This window comes from Phoenix dactylifera, chromosome 18, assembly GCF_051530095.1.
Source record: "Phoenix dactylifera cultivar Ajwa chromosome 18, Ajwa_hap1_PhDact_Kaust_v1.1, whole genome shotgun sequence".
In the NCBI taxonomy this organism is placed as follows: domain Eukaryota; kingdom Viridiplantae; phylum Streptophyta; class Magnoliopsida; order Arecales; family Arecaceae; genus Phoenix; species Phoenix dactylifera.
The window spans coordinates 19,676,981-19,690,510 of record NC_143207.1 but is presented as its reverse complement, the minus strand read 5'-3'; the positions used below and the strand labels follow the sequence as shown (position 1 = coordinate 19,690,510).

Genomic DNA, 13,530 nt, shown 5'->3' with positions numbered 1-13,530 from the left:
GCAGAGGAGGATGAGGAAGGAGAGGGGCCAGGAGGGTCAATTGGAGAGGGGGAGGAGGTGAAAGAGGGCGAGGGCAGCCATGAGGGAGGGGGAAGAGAAGATGGTGCGAGAGAAAATGAGATCAGAGATGGGGGAGGAGTCGAAGGTCATCTTGAGGAAGGAGAGGAGGGTAGGGAAGGAGTTGGTCGGCCAAGATGGAATAGTTAAGGGAGATTTGATGGTAAGAGGATCATCACCATGAGGGGAGGAAGAAAAGGGGTTCTAAGATTCTGGGAATGGAGTTTCAGGTATCTGACACAACTATAATTTAAATTAGATTCAGTCAATATAAACTTAGGCCGAAAAGGCCAACTTAGATTCAAGCTTGAGTAACTTGATCCAACATGAACTTTTATTAGAGATCTACAGTAAGGCACACCAACTAGATTCAATACGAGACTAACCCATATCTTTTTTAAGTTTTAACCAAAGTACCTATTTACAGCTAAAAGTTAATCAATCATTGACCAACTATAGTAAATGGTCAAAAACATAAGGCCTATCAAAATTTGATTAATTATTTGTACATGACACTTGAAGGAATTATGCTACGACTCCTATCACTCATGCAACAAGCTCTATTTAGGTAGTTACAAATTATCAGGATGTAGTTATTTATGTAGATAACTACCGGCAACCATCGAGAAGGGAAACTACTAGAAGTAGATAGTTTTTACTAAAAATAACAATCAATCTGCATACATGGATACTCGACTATCCTGATGTTGGACAAAGCTTCTATGCCTATCTTATATACCATGATAAGCATCCAAAGAATTCTACACTCACATCTAAAGTTCTCCAATTTGATATCATAATCCACGCATCAAGGAAATTCACCCATATCGATTTATCCCATTCTCTAGCATGATGGCCATCCCACTCTAATCAAGCATTGCTAATTTTAACCGTTGCAACTTGAAGCGCAACTTGCATTCATATTTTAGCCCCGAAAGCATAGGCCAAAGGAAGGTGGTGGCCTTCGAGGCCAAGCGTGTATTCAGAAAAGCCAACGGGGCAGCTAACTTGGTGGCTGCTTACACAGCTTACCACTCAAGATACATCCTGTGGTCAGAAAAGGGGAAGCTGCTACAGGCACTTCGCGAGTTTGTGTTTTTTGATTTTATTAGGTGTATTTATACAGTATGCCGTCAAAAAAAAAAAAGCATTGAATATCCTTTCTACCGTATGATCAAGATCCGACGGTGCAGAATTCCTACCATCACGAACTTTTTGAATACCCGCCACTAGAAACCAATCCCCAAAGCAATGGCCTCCGTCGTCTCCCTCCGAACCCCAGCCCCGCCTCCTCCACCTCCTCGCCACTCCGCGCCTCCCGCCCGCGCAAAAGGTCTCGACCTCTAAACCCTAACCCTAATTTCGATTCCTTCCTCTTGAAACCAATTTCGTTGATTTCTTCAGTGATTCTCCGATGCCGAGCGCGACCGATTCCACCATCGGGACACAACGCCCTTTCCGATGAAAGAACCCGGTAATCTCGATCTCAGAATCTACGATATAATAATTTTGAGATGCATTAGTTCCTTTTTTTTTGTTAATTCTCGGTAAGTTTCAACAGTTTTAGCTTCAGCGAACGATCTGGAACCAAGAGGAGAGAAGCGTTGCTTCAGATATTTCTCTCTGCGATCTCCTTCCCGTTTATAGCTGACAATGCTTCAGCTGAGACTGGTAAATTTACAATTCTTCTACCACTACTATCATTGCTATTATTATTTTTGGAAAGAAAATATAATTTGAAATCAGCATGAAGTTTGTGTTCTTGATACACTGGTATGATTTTGTGATTAGTAGATCTGCAGCAGAGTTTTCGCATGTATGAGGATGAGACGAATAAGTTTCGAATATCGATTCCCCAAGGTTATCTTTTGGCACTTGATATTCCTCGTAACTATTATTCGATCATATATTTATTTATCAATTTCAGGATCCAAACTTGTTTCCGAGAGTAATGTTGATGTTTAGGAAATTTTATTTGAATCTATCATGTTCATGATTCTGCTGCTATGGACAATCAATAAGCAGGACAATATTTGCCCCTGCATCTGCTTGATTTTAAGGATAGGATTGCATTTGCCAAACTGACATTGTGAATCTTCCTTATGTACTCCTTAAATGGTGATATTCTTGCTCATTTCGTTTAAAAAAATGACTTGCGAAACTATATGTTAATATTGGTGCAATTAACTATGTGTGGATATTATAGAACGAATCCATTAAAATTGATTTTTCCGTAATGGTTTTTGTTTTATCTGGTTTTATGTTTCAGAAACAACAGCATTAATTCTGCTTTGCATAAGCATAGGCAGCATCCACTTATGCAACAAACTTGCTTTATGCCATAAATCCGAGTCCCGGGAATTACGAGCGCACTAATTTAGATGCTGAAGCCAATTTTTCAGTCAAAATATCTACTAGAGGGTCTTCTTTAAAATCCTTTAGCTATTAATCAACCCAATATTTCAGCTCTCGAACATTTAAAACAGACACAGCCCGTATTAGCTTGCAAAGTATATGCTTTCACCTGATAAGCTTCTCATGATTGGGTTAAATTACAAATCCTTCTCCAATTTTTGCAATTCAATTGCTTTGTATGGTGTTAAAAGTAAAACAAAGGTGGAACAAAGCATTTTTTTATTATCTAATATTTATGAAATGGTAATTTTTTCTCTTTCTTTTACTAGAATAGTATTGGTGGCATTGTTTTTTTTTTGTGTAATTTTAGAACAATAATTGGGGCACCACCAATCATTTCAGAGAAATGATGGGAAATGCTTGGGACACCTTCGAAGGTGTTGACATGGAACTTCCTTCATTTGGAGGAGAGATGCAACCTTTGTGCTGCTGCCAAGTTTGCTTTCCTTGAAAAAATTTCAAAAGCATTTAGTAGCAAATACTTTTTCTTCATGAGTGCATCTCCTTACATTTTTATTAAATAGCCTTAGTGGACCATCGGCTTTGATTTTGATGCCATATTCTCTCCGAACATCCTTACAACAGATCATGTTGGACGCTGATTTAGATTTATTAAAGATTCAAAAATTCAAATTTTTATTTATAAAAAATGGAATCCAAAGAAAATTTTGTTCGTGTTGTATGAGATATAGTATTCCTTTGATTACATTCACATATATTTCATAAATAATAGTATATAGATAATATAAATAATTATAAGTGATGAATGACATTTATGGATACTTAATTTGTTGCAAGGGGAGATATATGTGCAAAATATGCAGCTAGATGTATATATTATTAGATAGCTTCATTTTAGAATACAATATAGAATATAATGAATCCTTATTTTTATCGCACCAAAAAATTGTAACCCAATAACTCCTATCTTTTGGGAGGCCTGCGGTCTATAGAAATTATCTGCTTGATACTATCTTTTAGCTCATAAATCCTAACACAAGGTTAGAATTCTAGCTCTTTTGGAACGGTATCTCATTGATAGCTGAGAACCCCTGAAAGGACTTCTTTGCCTTCCACCTAAGCGGCGCAGGAAAGGCCCAAAGTCAATCCTGGCTTTGAGTCATTTTAAAATAAAAAAAATCTCTAAAGTAGTAGGTGTTGTTAGAGAACAATTATCCGATTCAGACCTGCGAAAATAATTCATTAATAGAATGGAAAGAAATAGGACATAAGGGTCCACTGAAAATGAATGAGAAAAAAATTCAAAAATTAAAAGAAGAAAAGAATTTTTGGTCAATTTCATTGAATTAGCTAAGCATTTTATTCAAACAAACATAGATCCAGGATGGATACCACCAATTTTTCTCTTCCTAGACCTTAGACCTATATGGAGTTGATTCTCATTGTCCACGGGTTAAGGAACAATACCATATGGAGTTGAATCTCATTGTCCACGTGTTAAGGAACAATACCACAACTTGCATGTTTCATATAAATATCTTGTGCCTTTAGGTCATTTAAAAACTTAAGGATAATAAAATTGATAAAGTTATTAAAAATAATAGTACAGAAAATTTATTTCGTTGTTATTCCAGTCTCGTTTGCTGGTATTGACAGGATTTTTCTAGGGGAAACTAAGACCAGGGACAACCTCTTAAATTTGTGCCAGCTAGAAAACCACCAAAAGCTATTGTTATATGGTATTACATGTTTTACTTTCAGCCCAAATGTGTGCAGTTGTTTCATTCCACGGTATCTGTAGTAAATAGATCATGAATTTAAGTAGAGTGATATCATACAACGTGTAATTATATTTTTTAGCCATCTATACTTGTAGTAGCAAATGATTCTAAATTTCTAATACAGAATTGGTTATGACAAACTTCGGACTTTGCTAAGAAATTTGGTATTGCAGATTGGTTACTTGGTGCAGGTGAAGCTAATGGGATTAAGTCAATCACTGCATTTTACCCTGAAGGAACTTCTGATTCAAATGGTATGCATGCCTTCTAAGTACATAATATGATTCCCAAGTTAATCATCAACTTTAAGTTGCTGAACGGGCTTTCTTCAGTCAGCGTTGTGATCACTGGGCTTGGTCCAGATTTCACCAGATTAGAATCTTTTGGCACAGTAGATGCCTTTGCAGAAACCCTGGTAGGTTTTGATTTCTTGCTGTTTTCCAGCAAGCAGAACTATCATTATACCCTCATTAAGTGCTCCTTTTTGTATATGATGCCCGCCTAAATAGGTAAGTGGGTTGGATCGAAGCTGGAAAAGACCCCCAGGGCTGGCAGCGAAACTAATTAACTCTAAAGCAGCAAATGGTAATTTTGCCTCTTCTGACTCACTGTTTTGGCTGACAGTTGCTGTGCAATAAATTCAGATATCCGATATTTCAGAAAAAATCTGGAGAATTGAGCTTTGTTACAATTTTCCATCTGGGCAGGGCTGTATTACATTGAATATACGTTGCAATTTCCTGGGGAGAGATGCAGGCACATACTGTCAGCCATTGGAATGGCATCCAATGGTTGGTACAATAGACTGTATACAGTTACAGGCCAGGTGGTTACTGCCACCTCTGATACAGGAAGCTTGTCCATTTTTTAATCTGTTCATTCTCATTTCACAATTTAATAAGTTTGTGGAGGTTAATATCAATATCATCATCTTTAAACTAACATCAAATGATATTTTGCAGTTTATGGAGGATGAATCAGAGAAGTACAGATCCCAAATTGAGAAGGTGAGGCAGAACTTAAGTTCCTTCTAGGATTCTACATGCTCCTGTGAACCCTCACTACTGAAAACTGTTGTCTGTTGCAGTCTGTTTCATCATTCAGATTGATATGAGAAGGCAACATAAACAACAAAATGGCGACTGCAGTTTTTGTGCCGAAGAAATGGATGCATCATGTCTTTTTTCACTGGCAAATGTTGCAAGCTTTTAGGCCTGAGTTCCATTATAATCTTTTATCCTCCTAGTTTTTCTGGGTAATTTGGTTGGTTAATAACAGCTTTTTCCTTCTCGTTCCATTATAAACGTTGATCTTGTGGTTGTGGGCTGATGTATCTCAGTCATCAAAACAATAAATAATGCCAGGTTTGTGGATAATATGTAAACATGGAATTGCTTGTAAATACAGTAGGTCTTACAATACCTTTTTTTTTTTTATCAGATGTCTCTGAAGAGACAATAGATCTTACAATACAAACAGCAAAAACATAAGATTGGTTAAAGGAGATGGACTTTTAGGAGGAAGGCGCAATTTTTTTATTATATATTTTAATATACCACCCAGTACCGATATTGAGAATCTTGCAAAATGCTAAATACACCAGACTCCTATGGAATAGATCATCAATGTCCAACAACTAGAAACTCAGCCGAGCTTAGATGCTAGTGCCAATGCTCTCTAACAATTAATAATTAATGTTACAATTAACTTCAGTTCAGTAAGCTGAAAAGAAACACAGCACAAAAAGTGTTAACGACGTGCATTTTCTGTAAGCCTGCCATATACGTCTTGCAAGAAATACTACTGAGTCTTCTCAATATTCATGAATTACCATAACCAAGTATACTGAGAGCTAAGTTAAACTATTCCATATTTAAGAGGTGATCGGATACTAGGTCGGTAGAAAGATGTAGACACTTGAACCATTAATTGGTGAGATATAAGTTGTTAGAAAGCTAAAGACAATAGAATCATTAATGGTAGAATTTCAAGGTTATGAAAGATTCAGCAGATATTCATGTAGCTAAATGTATGAATTGCAGACCAGAAGTTGTCTCTGATAGCCAGCAAGAATAGGGGGTCACCATTAGCCACAGATGCCACACATCTTGCCTTGAGATGCACACTGCATGCCTTCAAACATGGAACAGCTGCATTCAAGGATACACACGCATCTCAAGGCAGATTGGATGGCCCCTGTGGCCAGCAGAAACTTGTATTCTGACAAGCCAGAAGACCCAATGCATTCCTAAATAGGGATGAGGCATTATAAAACATCCAGATGTATACCGCAGAATAGTTTACACATTGAGTTCAATATGAGATACCTCTTACAGGAGCACCATCCATCAACTCAAATTTTGCAGGGGTCAAAGTCTCAACATATGTATTAGGCCCTGATCCAGTGCCGTCTAATCTTGAGCTCCATATTTTTTATTTTAATTCTTACTAGAAGAAAGTATATTTTGCCAATGATAACATCCTTCAGATGATACCTGAATGAGGTAAGCTCAAGTTAGAAGGCAAAAAAAAGCCTACACTTCAAATTTAAGCAGAACAGGTTGAGAATAGCTATGTCTATGTGCTGCCAAACTCACTTGCTTTTGTTGTATTCAAATTCAATGTGCAAACAATCTTCAATTCCAACTTCCATCTGCAAAACTACCACCCTAATCAAGACAAACTGATTTACTGAAATAAAGCTAAAAATTGCATTTTTATAGCTGTTACGGAAGGCAATATCTGATAGATCATTTTTCTCTGATATATGCTTAGTTGTTAGATATTTTCCGAGCATTTAGAAAATAAAATCATTGTTTGGCTTCTTTAAAAGGGCTACCTTTCATCAGATCTCCATATAGGAAATTTAATTACATCTTGAGTTGGCAACTTCAATCATTCACCTGATGCAGACATCGACAAACTAGAGGTTCACCTTAAAAAAAGAGGAAGATTCATGGAATGCCAACCCAACATTAATAAGGAAAAAAATATACAGTAAGCAAAGGTCTAACACAAGGAGGTAGGATCTAAAAGTGAATTTTCTTTTTTCTTCAGATACATGGCGATGACATGCATCACTACCAGTGTCCCCTCAAATGACAATTAAAGACAGCACTTGTTGGGAGCAAGGATGCTGGTACTTTTCAATAATCTATTACTGATTCACAGGCAAATAAAATATCCATGCACTGTATTCAGCTGCATACAGTTTGGGATGTTGTATTGGCAAAATCTTGATGCTAACCCTCAGACACTTCAAATTAAGCACCAATGCGGTCATTCATATTGTTCTCATCTAATAACTCATTCTCCATATTGTAACTGATTCGCCATTTCTTTTTTTCAGTTATGATTATTAAAGTGCACATTTTTCTCAAAATAACATGAATGCTTCTCTGTCATTTAGTTCCATAGGTTGTTGGCATCAGATTGACAGGTTGCAAAATGTTCTTAAACATTGATGGAACATTCTTTGATCCATAAAGCTGGCTCCCATAGATTAGGATGAGGCTTCCTGTTTGCTCGTTCAGCTTAACTTTTTCCTGTTAACAGCTCAACTATACACATTCTAAAAACTGAACTAACCTTGATGCTGTTGTTTATTGTTGGAAGAGCAGTATTGTCACGCCCCGAGCCCGAGGCGCAGCAGACGCCGCACGCCCGCACGGCGGGCCGCACAGGCGTGCAAGGCATCGGATCATATCAAAGCAAATACAGATATTCAAAACTGACATAATTATTTAAATTTATTCAAAAGCAATCTTACAAAATTTCAAATAACATATGCTTACGTAAGTCAAATACTTTAATCAATCTAACTAAAGGACCAATAACTGAAGGAATCGTCGGAAAATCTAACGCACTCCTCAATCCCGTGAGATCAAGCCTCTGGATCTGAAAAAATGGAGAAAATAGAATAATGAGCTACACTAGCCCAGTAAGCAACAAAATACCCCAGAGTGGGGTCAGAGCATATCAGATCAAAATACAGGATAATGTCTGGAATAAATCATAAATAACATCGTTTTGTTGTTTTCAAAACTTATTATCATTTTTCCAAAAACTCTTATACCAGAATCTCAACATAATAGGCTACGGCCACGTAACCCAGTGGCATGGGTTGCACAAGGTGCCAAACACCACTATTATTACGCACCGGTGGTACGGTGTCCAAATACCACTATTTTAATCACCGGTGGTACGGTGTCGAAACCGGTTCCTCACAGATTACAAGTCGACAGGGCCAACGTATAATCCCCATTGGCGGGGCCAGAACAGAACAGAACAGATCATAGCCATGCTGAGAATACATATATATAAAAACAGATTTCATAAATTTTCCAATCATAGTTTACGGATTTCAAAGCATAATTTTCAGAAATTTAACATGCCAGACCCATTTTACTAAATACAAAACATATTTCAGAATTTAATCTATTTATCAAATAATTTAGAAATCACACTCGAAGTATTAAGTTACTTACCTCTTCTCGCTTGATTCCTATTTCAGGTAGACGGATCAGGTTCACCTGTTAAAGTTTAATTAATTTCTTATTAATTTCAGACTAAGCAAAATTCAAAAATAATACTATTGGACATGGCCCAACAGAGCCCAAAGTTGGCCCATAATGGGCACGGCCTGATAGGGCCCATATCGGACTCGGCCCAATGGGCCCGCATAGACTCGGCTAAATAGGGCCCCCAAGGTTGGCTTCTAATTTGTTCATTTATACAATAAGATTTTTTTGCAGGGACTAATACTTAATTACAGGGTACTATTCTATAATAAAACTTGAGTGAGGGGACTAAATAAATATAGTTGGGGGTCTTTATGTAATAAATCTTTCCTATAGGGATCAAATACAAATTACAGGAGTCCCTATTTCTGAAATAGCATACTGCCAAGGGCTTAACTGCAAAAAATCTGTTTATTGGTCAAATGGGTTTGGGTTTCGGATCCCGGGTTTCGGGTTCGGGTTCCAGTTCAGGTTCAGGTTCAGGTTTGGGTTCGGGTTCGGGTTCGGGTTCGGATTCTCGGGTTTGATCTGGATCCAAGTTGGGCCCATGGGGGTATTGCCCAACTGGGCCCAACCGGACTGGACTGGGCCCAAGTTGGGCCTGCAATGGACTGGGCCCAACGGCCCAATTTGGCCCGTGATGGGCCTCCTCCTTCCCCAAACTCCCCCCCACGAATAGGGGGAGAAGAAGAGACGGAGGAGAGAGGGAGGTGGCCGGCGGGGGTGGCCGGCTTGGGTGGCCAGGGGCCACCCCTCGATCGACTGCCAGCCAGCCGCCATGGCGGCCGGCGGCGTTGCAGGGACCGACGGGGAGGAGAAGCAACCGAGATGATGATCTCGGCTGCTTGGGCTGAAACAGAGGAGAGGAGGATCTCGACGGAGGAGGGCTTACCGGCGGTCGACGGAGGTGGCAAATCCCGGCCGAGGGAGGCTCGGTCCGGCGTCAAGCGACGGCGGCGATGTTTGAAGCCGAGGGGTTGGATCTCGGAGCAGGGGAAGCTCGCGGAGGGGATCCGGGCGGCGCTCGGTCGGGAAGACACACCGATCGGAGAGGAGGAGGAGGGAAGGAGGAAAGAGAAGGAGGAAGAGGGCTCGGTTTGCCCTAGGGAGGAGGATTTGGGGGGTTTTTATCACCCCCCTCGTGATGGCTCTCCGCCGCGAAGATCGCGGCGGCCGAGCGAGATCCGCGGCCGCGGCTCGGCCGCGGATGAGCTGGAGGGGGGGGGGGGGGGGGTGCCGCGGGACTAGCGACATCCCCGCCCCGATCATCCCCGGAAGAGCCGGAGAGGATCGCAAATCGCGATCCTCTGTTCCGGCCTTCCAAAAAGAGAATGGGACTGAAGTCGGCAGGGGCTGCCGACTTCAGCCCGTGTCTCACATTCTCTCGCCCTTAGAAAAATTTCGTCCTCGAAATTTAACATACCTTAGCTTGCAAAAAGGTCCGGATATTTTTCCTTCATCTTGTCCTCCAGCTCCCACGTGGCTTCACGTTCTGAGTGATTGCTCCACTGGATCTTAACATAAGGAATCGTGTGCCTCCTCAATACTTGCTCTTTTCTATCAACCACACGTACAGGCTGCTCAGGATATGTCAAATCTTCTCTAAGCTGCAAAGGAGCCACTTCTACCACATGGCTCATATCTGGAATATACTTTCTTAACATAGAAACATGAAAAACGTTGTGGACTCCAGACAGTGAAGGTGGGAGTGTCAATTTGTATGCCACAGCTCCTACTCTTTCCAGAATCTCAAAAGGGGCCCACATAGCGTGGACTAAGTTTTCCGCGTATTCCAAATCGCATCACCCCTTTAACTGATCAAATAAGTCATCAATTCTTGGTAGAGGATACTTGTTCTTTATTGTTACTTTATTTATCTCTCGATAATCAATACATAATCTCATACTACCATCCTTCTTCTTTACAAATAAGACTGGGGCTCCCCAAGGTGAAACACTAGGTCTGATGAAACCCTTATCAAGAAGATCCTGCAACTGCTCCTTTAATTCTTTCATTTCAACTGGAGCCATTCTATAGGGGGTCTTAGAGATTGGTGTGGTACCAGGAATCAAATCAATTGCAAAATCAATTTCTCTATCTGGTGGCAAGCTAGGGAGGTCTTCCGGAAAGACATCGGGGTATTCATTTACTACTGGGATATCTTCAAATCTTTGATCTGACTGTCTAGTGTCAACCACTGTGGCAATATATGCCATACTCCCCTTTCTAAGTAGTCGCTTAATTTGCATAGCAGAAATAATTCGAGGGGAGGTATATGCACCACTGTCGATGAAGCTGAATTCAGTATCTCGAGGGATCTAAAATTTTATCCGCTTTTCATGACAGTTAATGGTAGCAAAGTGTGATGCTAAGTAGCCCATACCGAGAATTATGCCAAAGTCATGCGTATCTATAACTATCAAATCAGCAGGCAAGTCTTTACCTACTATCTGAACCGGACAAGTCTTGCAGACCTGATTACCCATCATCCCACTTCCAGCAGGGGTGTTAACATGTAAATCATACTCTAACAGCATGCAAGGTAGATCATGTTTTCGCACAAATATCGATGACATAATGAATGTGCAGCACCAGTATCAAATAGTATATAAGCATAAACAGAAGCAACCGGTAGTGTGCTGATCCCTCAAAGGATAATGACTAACCTTAGAGTCAAATTATTATGTTGCTAAGAATATGATTCACAAAATGAACATGTACTGATAATCATTAGATAGCAACGATTTATCTCAAAAATGATTTGTATCAAATCGCAAAAGTAGGTCTAAGAAGGCAAAGTATTGATACCATGATTCAATATGCCACAAAGCCTTTAACTTAAACTTATAAATCATAAGATGAGAGCAAATAATGCATGGTTTATTCAGATATTTAACAAATTAGACCATATTTGGTCATCAATCAACTAACCCGAGTCATGATACGTTCAAATTATCATTATTATTATTATTTTCTTAGCGTACCCAAAAATAGCAAAGTCTATCCAAGAAATAACATAATCATATCAGGATTGACCTGAGAATCAATAGTGTTCACCTTCCCTTATTAACAAAATCTTTCATTATTGAATAACATAGTCTTTCATCATAACATGTTACCAAAACACAGTCAATATTTTTGACCAGTTTAAATTTACTCAGTTAATCAAATTTCTGCTGCACAACTCAGATCAATATTTTCCAAACTTTCTTATTAATCCCACATCATCAGCAAATTTTTTTTTTTTAATATCCAAACAAAATTTTATCCTTGCTTCCCAAGTACACTAGATCATGATTAACCCTTGAGATAGTTATCGTATTTGTACCATCATATAATCAAGCAATCATATTCTAGATCCAAATTTGAACTAAGCCAATTCTAGTTTTCCTTAACAATTCTATTATACAAGTTGATATTTATTCGAAGCTTCGATAATTAAAAGATTCTCGATCGATTAACTTACTCAGGAGCTTATTTAATCATCCCGAATCTTTTCTTTTAGGCTAAACTTATTTTGGCCTCTCATGAAATCCCCCTTGCATTTCTCATACGGTGATACAAAATCCATAATCAACTCATAGCCTTGATTTATAAATATTTAACTAACAAGAATCTAATAATCTGGTTCAAAGATTTACAAGAAATTCCACAAAGATATAAACTCTATGATTTTACATTGAGATCAACTCCTCAAATAAGTAAAATATTTTTATTTGTAATACTGCAAACATTTCAGGATCTTGTAAATCTACTGGACTTTAGAGAATTTACTAATAACACAATGATATCCATATCGATCAAAATCAAAAATACTATACTTTTCAATGATTTTTATTTTTATTTTTATTTTTTATTTTCTTTCAAGCATCAAGAACTTTTCTAAATCAAGCAAGTCCTATTTTCGACCAACCCAAAAAAAATATTTAAATCCACCAATATTCTCAAGATTACTAATTGACTTTCCATCAAAATATCAATCTTAATTGTTTTAAGTCTCAAGTAGAGCCAAATAAGAATTATTAAGTCTCATCCCAGAGTATATTTTCCTTCTATATACGAGCTCCATGCATGATCCACATACAGATTTCAATGAATATTTTCTAGTCCAAGCTTTAAACATCTTTTTATAGATGAATCTTAAATTGCTACCAAAATAATTAACTTCAACTAGAAGCAATATTCACAGTGCCTGATATCAAGTTAAACTTCCCAAATAATTACATTGCACGATAATAACTCATGATTAATATTCCTTCACTTAATTTAGTCAAAATCTAATTAATCATAACTTGAAATACAAGTTGCTCTACCAAGAAAACTCTTAGAGTAGCTCATTCACACTTTGGTTACGACCATAATTAGGTTGCAGTCTAATTTTAGCATTTCAAAATTATGATAAAATAACTCAAATTTATCAATAACAAAAGCAAATAAATGCCTTCATCTAATGGCCAAATGTCTACCCATCTCTCAAACTTTCTGACGAATCCTAAAGATCCTAAAACTTAAGCTCCATCTGACTATTTCAAATACAATCCCTAGGAATCTGAAACCTGGCTCCGATACCACCAAATCTGTCACGCCCCGAGCCCGAGGCGCAGCAGACGCCGCACGCCCGCACGGCGGGCCGCACGGGCGTGCAAGGCATCGGATCATATCAAAGCAAATACAGATATTCAAAACTGACATAATTATTTAAATTTATTCAAAAGCAGTCTTACAAAATTTCAAATAACATATGCTTACGTAAGTCAAATACTTTAATCAATCTAACTAAAGGACCAATAACTGAA

General features: G+C 38.5%; 1 protein-coding gene and 1 long non-coding RNA gene across 10 annotated transcripts; one reads left to right on the top strand and one right to left on the bottom strand.

The window, feature by feature from the left end:
* Window positions 1-1,018: 1,018 nt before the first annotated feature.
* Window positions 1,019-5,635, top strand: LOC103705217 (Photosystem II reaction center PsbP family protein). Of its 7 annotated transcripts, none has more exons than XM_026803901.4 (10): window positions 1,019-1,390; window positions 1,462-1,531; window positions 1,619-1,728; window positions 1,852-1,917; window positions 4,388-4,468; window positions 4,547-4,629; window positions 4,724-4,799; window positions 4,922-5,040; window positions 5,177-5,221; window positions 5,302-5,635. In XM_026803901.4, the coding sequence occupies exons 1-10, from the start codon at window positions 1,309-1,311 to the stop codon at window positions 5,326-5,328; spliced, it is 759 nt and encodes a 252-aa protein (XP_026659702.2). In that variant the 5' UTR covers window positions 1,019-1,308; the 3' UTR covers window positions 5,329-5,635. The 7 variants fall into 7 exon arrangements, with proteins under 7 accessions (XP_026659702.2, XP_017697776.2, XP_026659703.2 ...); XM_017842287.5 differs by having other exon boundaries at window positions 1,241-1,390; window positions 1,631-1,728; XM_026803902.4 differs by having other exon boundaries at window positions 1,241-1,390; window positions 1,631-1,728; window positions 1,849-1,917.
* A 984-nt stretch (window positions 5,636-6,619) lies between these two features.
* Window positions 6,620-9,947, bottom strand: LOC103705180 (uncharacterized). 3 transcript variants are annotated; one of them, XR_016398970.1, is made up of 6 exons: window positions 9,627-9,947; window positions 8,702-8,746; window positions 8,009-8,111; window positions 7,054-7,149; window positions 6,812-6,867; window positions 6,620-6,709 (listed from the first exon to the last, which is right to left on the bottom strand). It is a non-coding gene; the product is annotated as an uncharacterized LOC103705180 (long non-coding RNA). The 3 variants fall into 3 exon arrangements; XR_016398968.1 differs by having other exon boundaries at window positions 8,009-8,746; window positions 9,627-9,938; XR_016398969.1 differs by having other exon boundaries at window positions 7,054-7,117; window positions 8,009-8,746; window positions 9,627-9,938.
* Between the last annotated feature and the right edge of the window lie 3,583 nt (window positions 9,948-13,530).